General features: G+C 45.4%; 1 protein-coding gene across 1 annotated transcript in view; it reads left to right on the top strand.

Moving 5' to 3' along the window:
* ambra1b (autophagy/beclin-1 regulator 1b) overlaps positions 1–20672 on the top strand; it is a 45658-nt gene that overhangs the window by 11247 nt on the left and 13739 nt on the right. The window contains exons 6-14 of the mRNA XM_039017177.1: positions 3357–3423; positions 3576–5248; positions 7057–7143; positions 8522–8707; positions 12563–12744; positions 13078–13188; positions 13450–13638; positions 14045–14199; positions 14738–14877. Coding sequence (XP_038873105.1) covers positions 3357–3423; positions 3576–5248; positions 7057–7143; positions 8522–8707; positions 12563–12744; positions 13078–13188; positions 13450–13638; positions 14045–14199; positions 14738–14877 — 2790 coding nt within the window. The remainder of the gene's footprint in view (positions 1–3356; positions 3424–3575; positions 5249–7056; positions 7144–8521; positions 8708–12562; positions 12745–13077; positions 13189–13449; positions 13639–14044; positions 14200–14737; positions 14878–20672) is intronic.

Below are 20672 nucleotides of genomic sequence, written 5' to 3'. Positions count from 1 at the left end.
AACCGGGAACAGTTAGCAACGCACAACGTCTCCCCCTCCCCACCAAAGAAATGCCTCATCCTCTCCGCCCCGCATTGGGTAAATGACAACGTAGCCCCCGTCCAGACCACATTAAAAATGGGAGAAAATAAAATCAATAGCCCAGCCTACATATAGTAGGCCTAGGTTATAATATGGAGCCTATCCCTCTCAGCTAAAGGAACATAAATATAGATTAGACGGCTATAATGACATTTAGCAGGGCGGGTGGGTCTTTGGATATCGGCTATATGTTGTCTTACCTCCTTTAGTAATAATAGTAATCGCATTTAGACATTGGTCCATTTCTCATTGACCGGGGTTGTCTTTCAAAAAACGTTTTGCCTCTTCGGGAGTTTTGAAGTGTCGCAGGGCTCCTTGGTGAAGAATCCTGAGCTCGTTTGGGTATTTGAATCCCCTAAAGATGCCTCGGTCAATGGAGCATTTCTTCACCTCGTCAAACTCTCGGCGCTTTCGGCGTATTCCAGCTGACAGGTCCTGGAGTAAGGTGAGTTTGGCGTTTCCCACTGTAATGGTGTTGGTTTTCGCCGCCTGTAGGACTCGTTCCTTGTCGGTGAATCTCAAGAAACGTATGGTGATTGGGCGCGGTGGTTGTCTGGCTGCTGGTGGGGGCCTCAGTGCTCGGTGAGCTCTCTCGAGTTCTATGGGTCTGTCGGTGGACAGGTGGAGCCACTCGGGAAGTTTGTCTTGCAGGTAGCGGATCAGTGGCATGTTTCCCTCTTCTTTTTCGCCCAGATTTAATAGAACACAATTATTCCTTCGCCCCCTGTTTTCCAGGTTCTCTGTTTTCTCTTCCAGCTGCTCTATTTTTTTTTTTAGCATATGCTATTGTTTCCATGGCGTCTGTCAATAAGTTTTCCGTGGATAGGATTCGCCCCTCTGCCTCGTCCAGGCGCCCCGCGTTTATGGTTATCTTGTTGTTTATGTCAGGCAAAGCATTTTCCAGGATTGTCACCTTGCCCCCTATCGCACTGAGCTGAGCGTTAATGGCATCTAGTTTAGTGTTGAGTTCTGTACGTTGGGATCTCAGCTCAGAAAAGATGTCTTCGACAGAGTGCGAGGTTGGCCTTCGTTGGGCCTCGGGGGGGAACGGGTCCTCTTGCTCCTGGCTAATGGCGCTAGCTTTTTCTGAAGCTAGCTGCTTCTTGGAGGCTTTTTCTGAAGCTAGCTGCTTCTTGGAGGCTTTTTCCGTCGCTAGTGCTCGAGTCCGGGTAAAAATGTCACCTGTAGTGTCGCCTTTTGTAGCCGCCATGACTTTTTGACTAAAGCTAAATGAGTTTAAACTTGAAGTGGAGGTAAGATTAGGAATTGGAAACTACTTGTGCGGAGCTCCTAGTTCATGCGGCCATCTCGTTCAGGGGTCACGTGATCCCCCTCGGAATACTTTCTGAATGCAATGTATATAAAGTGCCTTCAGATAGTATTCATACCCCTTGACTTATTCCACATTTTGTTACAGCCTGAATTCAAAATGTATCTTTTCTTTTTACCCATATGCACACAATACCCCATAATGACAGTGAAAAAATGGTTTTTAGAAATGTGTGCACATTTATTGAAAAATGAAATACAGATCAAATTTTACATAGGTATTCTCACCCCTTAGTCAATACATTTTTAGAATCACCTTTGGCGGAGATTACAGCGGTGAGGTTTTTCTTGGTAAGTGTATAAGAGCTTTGCACACCTGGATTATACAATATTTGCACATTTGTCTGTTAAGTTGTTGGTCATTGCAAGTCATGCCATAGATTTTCAACCCAATTTAAGTCAAAACTGTAACTAGGCCACTCAGGAACTTTCAATGTCGTCTTGGTAAGCAACTCGTGTATATTTGGTCTTGTGTTTTAGGTTATTGTCCTACTGAAAGTAGGCTGTTGGCAGTCTGACTGAACCAAGTTTTCCTCTAGTATTTTGCCTGTGCTTAGCACTATTCCGTTTCTTTTTGTATAAATAATACAAAATTTATTCCTAGTCCTTGCTGATCACAAGCATTACCATAACAAGCATTACCATAACCTGATGCACCCACAACTGTGCTTGAAAATGTGAACATAACGCTTTGTATACAGGACATAACATTTTTTGTTGTTGTTTTTGGCAGTTTTACTTTAGTAGCTTATTGCAAACAGGATGCATTCTGTACATCAGGGCTGCCCAACCTTCTTCCTGGAGATCTACTGTCCTGTAGGTTTTTAGTATAACCCTAATTTAGCACATCTGATTCAGATAGTCTAGGTCTTGTTGAGCAGCTAATAAGTAGAACAGGTGGGTTAAATTAGGGTTGGGCTGAAAACCCACAGGACGGTAGATCTCCAGGAAGCGGGTTAGGCAGCCCTTCTGTACAAGCTTCCTCCTTTTCATGCTGTCATTTAGGTTATTCTTGTGGAGTAACTACAATATTGTTGATCATCCTCAGATTTCTCCTATCACAGCCATTAAACTCTGTTACTGTTTTAATGTAACCATTGTCCTCATGGTGAAATCCCTGAGAGGTTTCCTTCCTCTCCGGCAACTGAGTTAGGAAGGACGCCTGTATCTTTGTAGTGACTGGGTGTATTGATACACCAGCCAAAGTGTAGTTAATAACTTCACCATGCTTAAAGGGATATTCAATTTATTTTTACCCATTTACCAATAAGTGCCCTTCTTTGAGAGGCATTGGAAAAACTAGTCTACACTTGACTTAAATGCAACTTCTGCTATCAGAATACGAAGATCGCATTGAAAAGACGGGTCTAGATGCACACAAGTTGAATGGAATAATCCAAAACGCTCAACTATAAACTGTCTCAACTCACTAAGCTTCTAAATCGCACATGCCTAGTACTAGGTTAATTCACTGATCCTTTGATTGGATGGACATGTTAGTTCATACTGCTAAACTTTGATTGGTTTGAGGTCCTCCGGAAGTCGTCATAATTACCATGTAGGTCTATGGAAGGGGGTGAGGAGCACGAGCCTCCTAGGTTTTGTATTAAAGTCGATGTAGCCAGAGGAGAATGGAAAAAAATGTCTGTCCTCCGGCTAGACCAAAAAACAGTTAAAAAAATAAAAAATCAGGTATTTGGTGACATGAATATGTTTAGTTTACATAATCGATAACTTTTATTTATTTATATATAGTTTCACTGAGTAGGATGGTCGTCCCTTTCTCCTATAATTTTGATTTCAGGAAAACATATTTTTGAAACAATTTTTCATTTTCACATGGAACAATTCCACAGTAGCGTAAATGTTGTATCATTATAATATGATATTGCTATGATTAGAATATATTTTGAGTTGATGGAAAACCCTGCTGTTTTCTCTTTTAGGTTGGTGAGATTTGATCCTTTGGGGCACAATCTTCTGACTGCTACTGTGAACCCCTCCAACCAGCAGGTGAGTTCTTTTCTCCTATCACAACAAAATTGCACTATACTGTATACAGTTTTCGGTCTAGAAATTAAATCTTCTCAAAGCCTTTTAAACATGACTGCACGCTAAAACATTCAACGTGTTTACCCTCATATCTGACGTATTATTTCCTGTAGAATGATGATGACTCAGAGGTCCCCATGGACAGCGTAGAGATGCCCCACTTCCGCCAGCGCTCCTTCCTGCCCTCCCAGCCTGTACGCCGCACGCCCATCCTCCACAACTTCCTGCACATCCTTTCGTCACGCTCCTCGGGAGCGCAGGCCGGGGGGGATGCGTCCCGCCCTGGCGGGGAGAGCAGCGGCGAGCCCCCCAGCATGCCTTTGGGCCAGTACCCAGCCTCGCAGGACCGTGGACTGCCCTTCCCGGGCTGCACCCAGCACCTGGGCATGGTGTGCCTATGCAGCCGCTGCACAGCCAACCGCAGCCCCTCTCTGGGCGAGGGGCCCTCCTCCAGGCCTGTGGTCCTCCCTGAGCACCCTCAGCCGGCCCCCCACGCCTCCACCTTTTCCTCAGCCCGTACGGAGCCCCGACAGCCTTCAGATCCCGGTGGGGCCCAACAGCGGCCCTCTGCCTTCACTACGGTCTACTACAGCGCCGGCAGCTCCCTGCACCGTGCCGTGCCTACCGCCCACGTGGCCAGTCCGCCCCTGAGCCAGCAGCCTCCGCCACCACCCACCAGCCACCAACCCCCCTCCCGCCCACTGCCCGGACCCGATTGGACACGCAGCCTGCTGAACATGAGAGGCTCAGAGAGCAGGACTGGAGGGAGTGAAGGTGGGGTGAGCGGGGGAGGTGGTATGGGTGGTGTCGGGGGTGGGATGCTGCCCCCCCGAACCAGCTCGTCCTCCGTCAGCCTGCTGTCAGTGCTCCGGCAGCAGGACGGGTCCTCCCAGTCCCCTGTCTACACTTCCGCCACAGAGGGACGGGGTTTCCCCACGCAGTCAAGCTCTGAACCGGGCTCTGGCCCCGTGGCCAATCAGCGAGGTGGTGGAGGGGCGGGCACCAGCAGCGGGCACCACCCTTTCTGGGACGGCACACGCAGCAACCCGACCTCGTTCCGCAACGTGCTCCAGTGCAACCTGAGCCGCTACTTCATGGAGTTTGACCGCATGCAGGACCTGGAGTCGCCGCTGGGGGGCGTCGGGGGAGGGGAGGGTGGCCAGGAGCAGACGCAGGAGCTGCTCAACAATAACATGGACCCGGAGAGACCCAGGCCTTCCTCCTCCCACTATCAGCCCCAGCCGCCCCCACCAACCCCAGCCGAGAACAACCCCCCTCCCTCCAATGCGGCTCACTCCTCTCGGGGCCAACTGAACCGCTGCCGGGCCTGCCACAACTTGCTCACCTTCAACCACGACTCCCAACGCTGGGAGCGCACCAGCCCAGCCTCGTCCACCTCCGCTGTCTCCACCCAGGAGGGCTCCAGCTCTCCCTGGCAGCAGCCGACCAGCCCTGCCTATGAAGAGACCCATGTGTCACCACAGAGGCGGGAGCCCCAACCCCAGCCACCAGAGAGGGAGAGGAGGGTAACCCAGCCCCCGGAGCCCAGCGAGCGGCAGCCCTCCCCAGGCCCTCATGGTGCGGCCATGCCCTTCCCCACCATTGCGTCGTCCACTGCCCAGCCCGGTGAGCAGACAGTGGGCCTGGTGTACAACCAGGAGACGGGCCAGTGGGAGCGCGTCTACCGCCAGGCCGCCTCCAGCCGCTCCACCGTTGCCGACGCACCGCCAGAGGCCTTAAGCCAGGAAATGCCTGTGGATAACCCAGACGAGGACTCTCTGAGGAGGTAGAGTTATGAGAAAGTCCTTGGTAGTCTCTACAGTGGTGTTTTTTGCTCAGTCCAGGGTCGTGCTCAGTAGTGCACACCGTAGCAATATGTTTTCAAATGAACGTTTCTTATTGAACGAGCTTGGATCGTACCTCGCTGTTTCAAACAGTTTTCTTCAGTTTTATCTACTGAACACAACTCGTGATCCTCTCTGTTATAAGAACATTACAGCAAGTAACTAGTGGTCTGCTTTTCTCAGTATTTCCTACTCATTCCTACTCATTCCAAGGTTATTCTTTATTTTTACTGTTTTCTACATTGTTGAATAATAAGTGAAAACGATGAAATAACACATATGGAATCATGTAGTAACCAAAAAAGTGTTAACCAAATCTAAATATATTTTATATTTGAGATTCTTCAAAGTAGCCAACCTTTGCCTTGACAACTTTGAATAGTCTTGGCATTCTCTCAGCCAGCTTCATGAGGTAGTCACCTGGAATGCATTTCAATTAACAGGTGTGCCTTGTTAATTCTTTCATTAATGCATTTGAGCCAATTAGTTGTGTTGTGACATGGTAGGGGGGTATACAGAAGATGGCCCTATTTGATAAAATACCAAGTCCATATTATGGCAAGAATGGCTCAAATACTTTTAAGACATGAAGGTCAGTCAATCCGGAACATTTCAAGAACTTTGAAAGCACCTTCAAGTGCAGTTGCAAAAACCATCAAGCGCTATGATGAAACTGGCTCTCATGAGGACCGCCACAGGAAAGGAAGACCCAGAGTTACCTCTGCTGCAGAGGATAAGTTCACTAGAGTTAACTCAGAAATTGCAGCCCAAATAAATGCTTAAGAGTTCAAGTAACAGACACATCTCAACATCAACTGTTGAGGGGACTGTGTGAATCAGGCCTTCATGGTCAAATTGCTGCAAAGAAACCACTACTAGAGGACACCAATAAGAAGAGACTTGCTTGAGCCAAGAAACACGAGCAATGGACATTAGACCGGTGGAAATCTGTCCTTTGGTCTGTCGAGTCCAAATTTGAGATTTTGGGTTCCAACCGCCTTGCCTTTGTGAGACGCAGAGTAGGTAAACGGATGATCTCTACATGTGTGGATCCCACTGTGAAGCATGGGCGAGGAGGTGTGAGGGTGTGGGGGTGCTTTGCTGGCGACACTGTCTTTGATTTATTTAGAGTTCAAGGCACACTTAACCTGCAAGGCTACCACAGCATTCTGCAGCGATACGCCATCCCATCTGGTTTGCGTTTAGTGGGACTATCATTTGTATTTCAACAGGACAATGACCCAAAACACACCTCCAGGTTGTGTAAGAGCTATTTGACCACGAAGGATAGTGATGTAGTGCTTTATCAGATGACCTGGCCTCCACAATCACCCGACCTCAACCCAATTGAGGTGGTTTGGGATGAGTTGGACCGCACAGTGAAGGAAACGCAGCCAACAAGTGCTCAGCATATGTGGGAACTCCTTCAAGACTGTTAGAAAAGCATTCCTCATGAAGCTGGTTGAGAGAATGCCAAGAGTGTGCAAATCTGTCATCAAGGCAAAGGGTTGCTGCTTTGAAGAATCTCATAAAATATATTTTGAACACTTTTTTGGTTACTTCATTATTCCGTATGTGTTGTTATTATTATTTTGATGTCTTCACTATTCTACAATGTAGAAAATAGTAAAAAAATAAAGAAACCCTTGACTGGTACTGTATATTGTCCAAATAGTTGTATAAAACAAATGGACTCCCTTTTGTAGAGGAGATTAAACGCTGATCCATTGTTTGGCGTGTTTGTTCACAGGAGGCTGTTGGAGTCCTCCCTCCTCTCTCTCTCCCGCTATGACATGGGAGGATCCAGAGACCACCCCATCTACCCAGACCCTGCCAGGTACCAGTCCCCAAACCAATCTCACCTCTAATGAACGTGTACTGTGTTTGACAGGATTAAACCCCTCCAGGTGCACCGTTTTGTTAGAGGTTCTGTCGAAACAAAGTTGACAGTTTTAAAGTACGGTTGAGAAAATCCCAGCAATTTTCCCAAAAGTTCACAGGTTTAACAAAAAATGCAAGTTAGAGGATTTCTTAAACTCAGGAATTTTGAGAAAGTTAATGTAATTTTGCCAACCTACACTGAAAAATATATAATGGAACAAGTAGTGTTGGTTTCTTGAGCTGAAAAAAAAAAGATCCCAGATATCTTCCGTACACACAAACCTTATTTCTCTTAAATCTTGTTTACATCCCTGTTAGTGAGCATTTCTCCTTTGCTAAGATAATACATCCACTTGACAGGTGTGGCATATCAAGAATCTGATTTAAACTGCATGATCATTACACAGGTGCACCTTGTGCTAGGGACAATAAAAGGCCACTCGGAAATGTGCAGTTTTGTCACACAATGCCACAGATGTCGCAAGTTTTGAGTGAGCGTGTAATTGGCATGCTGACTGCAGGAATGTCAACCAGAGCTGTTGCCAGATAATTTAATGTTATTTTCTCTACCATAAGCCGCCTCCAACGTTGTTTTAGAGAATTCGCAGGATGTCCAACCGGCCTCACAACCACATACCCACGTGTATGGCGTCGTATGGGTGAGCGGTTTGCTGATGTCAACGTTGTAAACAGAGTGCTCCGTGGTAGTGTTATATGGTATGGGCAGGCATAAGCTATGGACAACTAACACAATTACTTTTTATCGCTGGCAATTTGAATGCACAGAGATACCTTGACAAGCTCCTGAGGCCCATTGCCGTGCCATTCATTCGCCGCTATCACCACAATTCCTGGAAGCTGAAAATGTCCCAGTTCCTCTATGGCCTGCATACTCTTTGAGCATATTTGAGATGCTCTGGATCGACGTGTACGAAAGCGTGTTCCAGTTTCCACCAATATCCAGCAGCTTCTGAGTGGGACAACATTCCACAGGCCACAATCAACAGCCTGATCAACTCTATGCGAGGGAGATGTCGCGCTGCATGAGGCAAATGGTGGTCACACCAGATACTGACTGGTTTGCATATCCATGTCCCTACTTTTTTTTTTTAAGGTATCTGTGTCCAACAGATGCATATCTGTATTCCCAGTCATGTGAAATCCATAGATTAGGACCTAATTATTTTATTTCAATTGACTGATTTCCATATATGAATTGTAAGTCAGTAAAATCTTTGAAATTGTTTAATGTTGCATTTTGTTCAGTATAGTATGAACCCTAGAGCTGTAAACCCCCCATTGAACTCTTCTCTCTGTCGTTGTTTCTCCTGCAGGTTGTCCCCGGCTGCGTACTACGCACAGAGAATGATCCAGTACCTGTCGAGGCGGGACAGTATCCGCCAGCGCTCGCTGCGCTACCAGCAGAACCGCCTGAGGACCCTCTCCTCCTCGTCGGACAGCCCGGCCGGCAACCCCTCGGCCGCAATGGAGAACAGCGACGTGGACTTTGAAGAGCTAGAGTGAGTTGGTGCAACCCATCCTGGCCCCTTAATGGGATATTAGTTACTGTTAAAAACCTCTTACGGATCGTACCCTTTTTTTAAATTTTCGCCTAAAATGACAAACCCAAATCTAACTGCCTGTAGCTCAGGACCTGAAGCAAGGATATGCATGTTCTTGATACCATTTTGAAAGGAAACACTTTCAAGTTTGTGGAAATGAGAAATTAATATAGGAGAATATAACATATTAGATCTGGTAAAAGATAATACCAAAAAAATGCAAGAGACAGGCCGTACTTTCGGATAGGAGTCTAGGTGTAATTTAGATGTTGGCCACCGGATGGCAGCAGTGTGTGTAGTTTCAGACTGATCCAGTGAAGAATTACATTATTTTGTATCAAGTCTGCCAGGAGTTTGCCGAAATGTGCCAAATTGGTCAATTGATAAATTTTCAAGTACATAACTATAGAGAACATACAAAAATGCTATGGTTATAAAAAATGAAAGTTGACACACTCCCAGGGAATGTCATACATGATGGATCATTAGCTTATACACTAGAAATCATTAGCATGGTAAATCATATGTAATAATTTTTTTGTGGATCTACACAACCAATGGTGTGTGTCGTGGACTTACACTATATATACACTACCGTTCAAAAGTTTGGGGTCACTTAGAAATGTCTTTTCTTTTTTAAAGAAAAGCTTTAAAAAAAATGTTGATTTGAAATAACATAAAATGTATCAGAAATGCAGTGTAGACATTGTTAATGTTGTAAATGACTATTGTAGCTGGAAACGGCTGATTTAAAAAAATATATATATAATAATATTAATACTTTTTTTATGGAATATCTGCATAGGCTTTGAGGCCCATTATCAACAATCATCGCTCCTGTGTTCCAATGGCACGTGTTAGCTAATACAAGTTTGTCATTTTAAAAGGCTAATTGATCATTAGAAAACCCTTTTGCAATTTTGTTAGCACAGCTGAAAACTGTTGTCCCTGCTTAAAGAAGCAATAAAACCTGCCTTCTTTAGACTAGTTGAGTATCTGAAGCATCAGCATTTGTGGGTTCGATTACAGGCTCAAAATGGCCAGAAACAAAGACCTTTCTTCTGAAACTCATCAGTCTATTCTTGTTCTGAGAAATGAAGGCTATTCCATGTGAGAAATTGCCAAGAAACTGAAGATCTCATACAACGCTGTGTACTACTCCCTTCACAGAACAGCGCATACTGGCTCTAACCAGAATAGAAAGAGTGGGAGGCCCTGGTGCACAACTGAGCAAGAGGACAAGTACATTAGTGTCTAGTTTGAGAAGCAGACGCCTCACAAGTCCTCAACTGGCAGCTTCATTAAGTAGTACCCGCAAAACACCTGTCTCAACGTCAACAGTGAAGAGGCGACTCCGGGATGCTGGCCTTCTAGGCAGAGTTGCAAAAAAAAAGCCATATCTCAGACTGGCAAATAAAAATCAAAGATTAAGATGGGAAAAAGAACACACACTGGACAGTGGAATTCTGTATTTGTCATTCAAATGAAAAGCCCAATGAATACTCGCCTTTGTGTAGTGATTTAACTCCCACCGCTTCATTAAAGAATGTTTAATTGACTTTGCAGCCATACTTTGCCCCGACAAGAAAGAGCTCTTTGAAAATGTTTCCATGTCAAGATGAACATCACAGAGAATATGGAACAACAGTTGAAAGACAAGGTAAAGGATTTCACCTATTTCTCCTTGGCCCTGGATGAGAGCAGTGATGCGCGTGACATGGCACAGTTGATATTATTACAAGACATAATCCCAGACTTTGAAATTACAGAGGAGCTTGCTTCAGTGCAGTCAATGAAGAGCACAACCACAGGGAAATATTTATTGTTGGAGATTAATAAGTGTGTGGCAAAGCTGGGACCGAGTTTTGAAAAGTTATCCAGTGTGATCACTGATGGGTGCCCAAACTTGACAGGAAAAAACGCTGGCCTTTTTGAAAAGGATAAAAGATCAAGTAGCTGAGCTGAAACCAGATCAGAAAATGATTTTCCTGCATTGGATTATTCATCAGGAGGTACTATAAATGTGTTCTGAAAATGAGCCTTGTTGTGGATACAGTCACTAAAGTGGTCAACTTCATAAGAGCAAAATCTTTAAACCACAGGCAGTTTGTCTCACTGTCTGAAGAGAGTCGGTCAAGCAGGTTTCCCCTTCCACACAATAGTGAGATGGCTGAGTTTGGGGAAGGTGCTTAAAAGTGTATGGGAGCTGAACTCAGAGATTGCTGAGTTTTTGTAAATGAAAGGAAAATATGTGGATTTCCCTCAACTGCAAGATAAAGAATGGTTGGCTGATTTTTGCCTTCATCATGGACATCATTGACCCCCATGAATAAACTGAATTCCAAACTAGAAGGGAAGGGCCTTTTTGCACATCAGATGTACAGCCTTGTCAAAGCCTTCAAGGGAAAGTTTGTGGATAACGCTTCCACTGACCTGCAACTTGAGCTTATCGATCTTCAGTCTGATGCAGTGATTGGAGAACTGTTTTGAATAGTTCTCTGATGTCACTGACAAGGTTCTATGCATCTCTATGAACAAAACTCTCCAAAGATTAGGAGTCATACTCGGATGTTTGTACTGTTTGGGTCAACCTATGTATGTGAACAGACATTTTCAGTGACGAAATATAACAAGTCAAGTCACAGATCATATCTTACTGACCCTCACCTCAGTAATCTTGCGCATAGCGACGTCAGAAACTATACCTGACTTCACTACTCTAGTCAATGTCCATCAGAAACTTCACTGCTCTAGTCAATGTCCATCAGAGACTTCACTGCTCTAGTCAATGTCCATCAGAGACTTCACTGCTCTAGTCAATGTCCATCAGAAACTTCACTGCTCTAGTCAATGCCCATCAGAGACTTCACTGCTCTAGTTAATGCCCATCAGAGACTTCACTGCTCTAGTCAATGTCCATCAGAGACTTCACTGCTCTAGTCAATGTCCATCAGAGACTTCACTGCTCTAGTCAATGTCCATCAGAGACTTCACTGCTCTAGTCAATGCCCATCAGAGACTTCACTGCTCTAGTTAATGCCCATCACAGACTTCACTGCTCTAGTCAATGTCCATCAGAGACTTCACTGCTCTAGTCAATGCCCATCAGAGACTTCACTGCTCTAGTCAATGCCCATCAGAGACTTCACTGCTCTAGTCAATGCCCATCAGAGACTTCACTGCTCTAGTCAATGCCCATCAGAGACTTCACTGCTCTAGTCAATGCCCATCAGAGACTTCACTGCTCTAGTCAATGCCCATCAGAGACTTCACTGCTCTAGTCAATGCCCATCAGAGACTTCACTGCTCTAGTCAATGCCCATCAGAGACTTCACTGCTCTAGTCAATGCCCATCAGAGACTTCACTGCTCTAGTCAATGCCCATCAGAGACTTCACTGCTCTAGTCAATGCCCATCAGAGACTTCACTGCTCTAGTCAATGCCCATCAGAGACTTCACTGCTCTAGTCAATGCCCATCAGAGACTTCATTCCTCACACTGACTAGTTTAAATGTAATGTTGAGCTCTCTCTCTTGTGTTTTTGTGCATACCCGTTAACAAGAGTTCTTTCCGTGGTGCTGATTGTTTAATAATGATTTACAGTAGATGTATCTGTCAGTCATATACATTAAGTATAATCATGTAATGTGATTCTGGCCCGTGATGGCAAAAATATATTCTGTGGCCCTCCATGGAAAATAATTGCCCAGGCCTGGAGTACAGTCATCCTACTTTGAGCATTCAGCTTCACCACACATTTCACCCAACAGCCTCTTTCTCCCAATAACTGCTGTGTGTGTGTGTTTTTAACAGTGACAACGGAGACAGGACGAGGCACCGAACACCACGCAACGCCAGGATGTCTGCGCCTTCACTGGGGCGATTCGTTCCTCGGCGGTTTCTTTTACCTGAGTACTTGCCCTACGCTGGAATCTTCCATGAGAGGGGACAGCCTGGCCTGGCCACCCACTCCTCTGTCAACAGGGTCCTAGCAGGTACTAACCAAGATTGTCTCACTAGAGTACACTCCGCTTAGTGTGGTTAAATTGTCCTGTATGGATGTGATCACTGTAAAAGGAGTGCGCTGCAATGCCCTTTTCACGCTACTGCTGTATTTCCCTGGCCTGATTACCCATCCATTTTTGTTAGTGGAACGAAGGTGTAAAATAGAATATCCAAGCCAGTACAGTTCAAGTGGGCAACAACTAACTACTTGATTGCTCTCATACATCTCAATGTTATCCATTTTATTGTGTTATCTGCAATAGTGGTAGACACTACTCCTCTTTCACATTCAATAGCCTATCCACTGACCAAATTTCTCTCAGGTGCCTCAATCGGGGACGGCCAGTCGGCGGTGGCCAGCAACATAGCCAACACCACCTACCGGCTGCAGTGGTGGGACTTCACCAAGTTTGATCTACCCGAGATCAGCAACGGTATGTAAAACTTTCAGAACATTGCAAAGCCGACACAATTCCCTATTCTCTATTCTATCTGACAGACAATCTTATCATTTCTACACAATACATTTCTGTCTGAAAGTTCTGTAACGTTAGATCCTCCTAAACCGGTCCCAGCTCGGCTATTGTTTGAACAGCCATGTTTGCCTCTCTGATTGTGTTTACTTTAGAGGTCTACTGTATTATTGACATTGTGTGTGTTTGCCTGTTTGTGTATGTCTATTGCCACCCCTCCAGCCTCTGTAAATGTGCTGGTGCCAAACTGTAAGATCTACAACGATGCCAGCTGTGACATCTCGGCGGACGGGCAGCTCCTGGCCGTGTTTATACCCAGCAGCCAGCGGGGCTTCCCTGACGAGGGCATCCTGGCTGTGTACTCCCTGGCACCTCACAACCTGGGGGAGGTGCTCTACACCAAAAGATTTGGTAAGTCTTGTCACGTAGTAGAGGACGTCTTGCCGTCAGGGACTTGACCTCCAGGATACAGCTATAGCAGTGTTTCCCAAACCTCTCCTCTTAGTGCCCCCGGCCAATCCACTTATTTGAGGTAATCCAGTGATGGCAGACTTGATTCAATTGGTCAACCTAATCATCTCATTCGTTGAATAAGGTGTGCTAGTTCTGGAATACATCAAATGAGTTGAACTGTAGGAGGTAGTCGAGGAGAGGTTTGGGAAACAACTGAACTAGAGAATCTGAAACATTGAATCTATTAAAATTGGTGCACTAAACAGAATATTATAGATGGTGAACCTTAACTACAGGACAATAATATCCTAGGAGAGTCTTGCCTAACCTTGTCAGTCTTAACATGTCTTCCATCCTCCCACAGGTCCCAATGCCATCTCGGTGAGCCTGTCTCCCATGGGCTGTTATGTGATGGTGGGCTTGGCCTCCCGCAGGATCCTGCTGCATCCCTCCACTGACCACATGGTGGCGCAAGTGTTCCGGCTGCAGCAGCCTCACGGTGGAGAGACCTCCATCAGGGTGAGACAGACAGAAAGACCCCCCTAATGCAGGGAAAAGACCAGCTCGCTGGTTACATGTTAACGTATGTTCGTGAAGGTCAACAGTGAGGGAGAAGGGTAGTACCACAAATTGATACTACCGGGGTGGAGGTCATTATGGCAACCTTTGGATAATTATTAAATGAGTCCAGGTAAATCCCTCCCCGTTTGTCTATTTGGTGTCTAATGAACACAACCCAGGTTTGTAGAGGGACTTGGAGCACGACTAGCCAACCTGGCTTTTACCCATACCCAAAGGGTTCACTTTATTGTGCATTTGTTTAGTTTCACGTTTTAATGTCACAAATACAGTGAAATGTCTTTCTTGCCAACTCAAAACCCAACAATGCAATAACAATGTAATTCTGGTATTAAAAAAAACATAAGAAATATGAACACAATTGGTAAGGATACTATATACAGTGTCCGTTCCAATACTATATTTATAATGTGCAGGGACATTGACGTTTATGTTGACGTTTATGATTGTTTGTCTGGGTTCTCCAATTGTTCCCTAGATGGTGTTCAATGTGGTCTACCCCATGGCTCCGGACCAGCGGCGGCATGTCAGCATCAATTCAGCCAGATGGCTTCCAGACCCGGGGATGGGCCTGGCCTACGGGACCAACAAAGGAGACCTGGTCATCTGCAGGCCCGTGTGAGTAGTGCTCCTGTCTGACCATTTTGTAAATCTTATACCTGATATCGGGATGGTACATTGGTGACTTGTTTGTTTTGTAGTCCTCAATATACACTTTGTGTTTAAAGGTGTGTTCCTGGTATCTTGAGTTCAGTGTATTCCATACCACCACCTCCAACACTGGCGGTGAATTGGATTTGATTGGTCTCTGATTCGATTATTCTAATAGCCAGTGTAAACAGGAAGCCTCTGGATTGGAGCGGGTCAATTATTGGTCTGTAATGAGGTCATTGTCTGTGATTGGATGAAGGAATCCCTCAGTGGAGATCAAAATAAAATGTTATTGGTCACATGCGTCGAATACAACAGGTGTAGACTTTACAGTGAAATGCTTACTTAAGAGCCCATTCTCAACAGTGCAGAGTTAAAAAGTAAGACAAATATTTGTTTAAAAACTGGGAAACAATAAAATGAGGCTATACACAAGGAGTTCCAGTACCGAGTCAATGTGTAGGGGTACGAGATAATAGTGTATGTACACTACCACTCAAAAGTTTGGACACCTACTCATTCCAGGGGTTTTCTTTATTAGTATTCTTTATTATTAACCAAAAAGTGTTAAACAAATCAAAATATATTTTATATTTCAGATGCTTCAAAGTAGCCACCCTTTGCCTTGACAGCTTTGCACACTCTTAGCATTCTCTCAACCAGCTTCATGAGGTAGTTACCTGGAATTGATTTCAATTAACAGGTGTGCTTTGTTTAAAAGCGAATTTGTGGAAATTATTTCCTTCTTAATGCGTTTGAGCCAGTCAGTTGTGTTATGACAAGGTAGGGGTGGTATACAGAAGATAGCCCTATTTGATAAAATACCAAGTCCAGATTATGGCAAGAACGGCTCAAATACTTTTAAGACGAAGTTCAGTCAATCCGGAACATTTCAAGAACTTTGAAAGCATCTTCAAGTACAGTCGCAAAAACCATCAAGCGCTATGATGACACTGGCTCTCATGAGGACCGCCACAGGAAAGGAAGACCCAGAGTTACCTCTGCTGCAGAGGATAAGTTCACTAGAGTTAACTCAGAAATTGCAGCCCAAATAAATGCTCCACAGAGTTCATGTAACAGACACATCTCAACAGCAACTGTTCAGAGGAGACTGCATGAATCAGGCCTTCATGGTTGAAAAACGAGCAATGAACATTAGACCGGTGGAAATCTGTCCTTTGGTCTGAGTCCAAATTGGAGATTTTTGGTTCCAACCGCCGTGTCTTCGTGAGACGCAGAGTAGGTGAGCGGATGATCTTCGCATGTGTGGTTCCCACCGTGAAGAATGGAGGTGTGGTGTGGGGGTGCTTTGCTGGTGACACTGTCCGTGATTTTATTGATTTATTTTTTAATTCAAGCCACACTTAACCAGCATGGCTACCTCAACATTCTGCAGCGATATGCCATCCCATCTGGTTTGCGCTTAGCCCCACCTATCATTTGTTTTTCAACAGGACAATGACCAATCCCACCCTTCAGGCTGTGTAAGAGCTATTTGACCAAGAAGGATAGTGATGGAGTGCTGCATCAGATGACCTGGCCTTCACAATCCCCCAACCTTAACCCAATTGAGATGGATTTTGGATGAGTTGGACCGCAGAGTGAAGGGCTTAGCAGCCAACAAGTGCTCAGCATATGTGGGAACTCCTTCAAGACTGCTGGAAAAGCATTCGAGGTGAAGCTGGATGAGCGAATGCCAAGAGTGCGCAAAGCTGTCATCAAGGCAAAGGGTTGCTACTTTGAAGAATGTCAAATATAAAATATATTTTGATTTAACACTTTTTTGGTTACTACATGATTCCATATGTGTTATTTCATAGTTGTGATGTCTTCACTATTATTCTACAATATAGTAAATATTTGGAAAAACCCATGAATGAGTAGGTGTCAACTTTTTTAACTGGTACCGTACATGTGACTAGGCAATCAGGATTTATAATTAACACAGTGACTAGGCAATCAGGATTTATAATTAACACAGTAGCAGCAGTGTACAGTGCCTTTGGAAAGTATTCATACCCCTTGACTTTTTCCACTGTTACGATAGTCTTATTCTAAAGTTGATTTAAATTGCTTTTATTCCTCATCAGTCTACACACTATACCCCATAATGACAAAGCAAAAACAGTTTTTTTTAGACATTATTGCTATTTATTTTTTTATTTTTTTTATGAACATTTAATAAATCACATTTACAGGTTTTCAGACCCTTAGTACTCTGTTGAAGCACCTTTGGCAGCGTTTACAGCCTCATGTCTTTTTGGGTCTGACGCTACAAGCTTGGCACACATGTATTTGGGGAGATTCTTCTCTGCAGATCCTCTCAACCTCTGTCAGGTTGGATGCGGAGCGTTGCTGCACAGCTAGTTTCAGGTCTCTCCAGAGATGCTCAATCGGGTTCAAGTCCGGGCTCTGGCTGGGCACTCAAGGACATTCAGAGACTTGTCCTGAAGCCACTCCTGTGTTGTCTTGACTGTGTGCTTTGGGTCGTTGTCCTGTTGGAAGGTGAACCGTCACCCCAGTCTAAGGTCCTGAGCGCTCTGGAGCAGGTTTTCATCAAGGATCGCTCTGAACTTTGCTCCGTTCATCTTTCCCTCGATCCTGACTAGTCTCCCAGTCCCTGCCGCTGATAAACATCCCCACAGCATGATGCTGCCACCACCATGCTTCACCGTAGGGATGATGCCACGCTCTCTCCAGACATGACGCTTGGCATTCAGGACAGAGTGGTTTCATCAGACCAGAGAATCTTGTTTCTCATGGTCTGAGAGTCTTCAGGTGCCTTTTGGCAAACTCAAAGTGGGCTGTCATGTGCCTTTTACTGAGGAGTGGCTTCCGTCTTGCCACTCTACCATATAGGCCTGATTGGTGGAGTGCTGTAGAGATGGTTGTCCTTCTGGAAGGTTCTCCCATCTCCACAGACGTAATGTAGAGCTCTGTCAGTGACCATCGGGTTCTTGGTCACCTCCCTGACCAAGGCCCTTCTCCCCCAATTGCGCTGTTTGGCCGGGCAGCCAGTTCTAGGAATAGTCTTGGTGGTTCCAAACTTCTTCTATTGAAGAATGATGGAGGCCACTGTGTTCTTTGGGACCTTCAATGCTGCAGACATCTTTTTTGGTACCCTTCCCCAGATCTGTGCCTCGACACAATCCTGTCTCGGAGCTCTGTGGACAATTCCTTCGTTCTCATAGCGAGGGGTCTGAATACTTTCAGAAGGCACTATGTAAAGTGTGTGTGTGGCTAGAGTCTAGTGAGTGTGCGTAGAGCAGCGTTTCCCAAGCTCTGTCATTTGGACCCCAAGGGGTGCACATTTTGGTTTTTGCTGTAGTACTACACAGCTGATTTAAAAATAATCAAAGCCTGATGATTATTTGAATCAGCTGTGTCGTGCTAGGGCAAAAAACAAAACGTGCACCCCTTGGGGTCCCAAGGACCGGGTTTGGGAAACGCTGGCATAGAGCCAGTGCAAGGCAATCAGTGCAAAACCATTAGGATGGATGGATAAACAAATAATAAAGTGTGTCAATGTAAATTGTCCTGGCAGCCATTTAACTGTTCAGCAGTCTTATAGCTTCAGAGTAGAAGCTGTTCAGGTGTTTTTTGGTCACAGACTTGGCGCTCCGGTGCTGCTTGCCATGCGGTACAAGAGAGAACACACTATGCCACTATGTCTTTGACAATTTTTTGTGCCTTCCTCTGACACTGCCTGGTATAGAGGTCCTGGATGGCAGGGAGTTCTGCCCCAGTTATCTACTGGGCCGTACGCACTGCCCTCTAGTGCCTTGCTGTTGCATGCCGAGCAGTTGCCATACCAAGTGGTAATGCATCTAGTCAATCTTTTGAGGATCTAAGGGCCCTTGCCAAATCTTTTCAGCTTACCGAGAAGGAAGAGGTGTTTTTGTGCCCTCTTCATGACTGTGTTGGTGTGTTTGGACCATGATAGATCCTTAGTGATGTGGACGCTGAGGAACTTCAAGCTCTCGACCCGCTCTACTATAGACCCGTCTATGTGAATGGGGTTGTGTTCGGATCTGTTGGGGCGGTATGCGAATTGGAGTGGGTCCAGGATTTCTGGGATGGTGTTGTGAGCCATGACCAGCCTTTCAAAACATTTCATGGCTACAAATGTGAGTGCTATGGGGCAGTAGTCATTTAGATGGGATACCTTGGTGGTTTAGGCACAAGAACTATGGTAGTTTGCTTTAAACATGTAGGTATTACAGACTGGGTCAGAGAGAGGTTGAACATTCCAGTGAAGAGACTTGCCTGCTGGTCAGCGCATTCTCTGAGTACACGTCTTGGTAATCAGTCTGGCCCTGCGGCCTTGTGAATGTTTTAAAGGTCTTACTCACATCGGTTACGGTGAGCGTGGTCATAGTCATCCAGAACAGCTTGTGCTCTCACGTATGGTTCAGTATTGCTTGCCTCAAAGTGAACATAGAAGGCATTTAGCTCGTCTGGTAGGCTCGCGTCACTGGGCAGCTTTCGGCTGGGCTTTCCTTTCGCGATCCGTGATAGTTTGCGAGCCCTGCCACATCCGACGAGCGTCAGAGCAGGTACTGTAGGATTCATCTTAGTACTGTATTGACGCTTTGCCTGTTTGATGGTTAATTGGAGGGCGTAGCGGGATTTTGTATAAGCGCCCTGCTCCTTGAAAGCGGCAGCTCCAGCCTTTAGCTCAATGCAGATGTTTCCTGTAATCCATGGCTTCTGGTTGGGATATGTACGTATGGTCACTGTTGGGACAACGTCGTCTATGCACTTATTAATGAAGCCGGTGACTGATGTGGTAAACTTCAATGCCATTGGATGAATCCCGGGAACATATTCCAGTCTGTGCTAGTGCAACAGTTCTATAGCTTAGCATCCGCTTCATTGGACCAATTCTGTGTTGATTGCGTCACTGGTACTTCATATTTTGAGTTTTTGCTTGTAAGCAGGAACCGGGAGGATCAAGTTATGGTTTGATTTGCCAAATGGAGGGCGGGGGAGAGCTTTGTTTGTGTGTGAAGTAAAGGTGATCTATAGTTTTTGTCCCTCTAGGGTCAACTCCAGTCCTCGGGAGCCAGAGTGATGTCATACTTTTCCCCATCCCTAGCAAACACAGCTGATTTTTAAACTAATTGTATTGTAAACTGAAGATCATGGTTAATTGATTATTGGAGTCAGGTGTGTTAGCAGGTGCTGAGGCAAAAGAGTGATACCAATCAGGCCCCGGAGGACTGGTGTTGCCCATCCCTGCTGTAGTTGCACAGGTGACATGCTGGTAGACAGGTGTTTAAAATTGAGCACACAGCCATGCAATCTCCATAGACAAACATTGGCAGTAGAATGGCTATAACTGAAGAGCTCAGTGACTTTTTAACATGGCATCGTCATAGGATGCCACCTTTTCCAACAAGTCAGTTCGTCCTGCTAGAACTTCCCCGGTCAACCGTAAGTGCTGTTATTGTGAAGTTGAAACGTCAAGGAGCAACAACGGCTCAGCTGTGAAGTGGTGGGCCACACAAGCTCACAGAAAGAGACTGCCGAGTGCTGAAGCGCGTAGCACGTAAAAATCATCTGTCCTTGGTTGCAACACTCAAACCAAGTTCCAAACTTTCTCTGGAAGCAACGTAAGCACAAGAACTGTTCGTCGGGAGCTTCCTGAAATGGGTTTCCATGGACGAGCAGCCACACAAGCCTACAATCGCCATGCCAAGCGTCGGCAGGAGTGGTGTAAAGCTCGCCTCCATTCATTGGACTCAGGAGCAGTGGTTCGG

This window comes from Salvelinus namaycush, chromosome 21 (assembly GCF_016432855.1).
Source record: "Salvelinus namaycush isolate Seneca chromosome 21, SaNama_1.0, whole genome shotgun sequence".
Lineage (NCBI taxonomy): Eukaryota > Metazoa > Chordata > Actinopteri > Salmoniformes > Salmonidae > Salvelinus > Salvelinus namaycush.
This window is presented reverse-complemented; position numbering and strand designations above follow the sequence as displayed.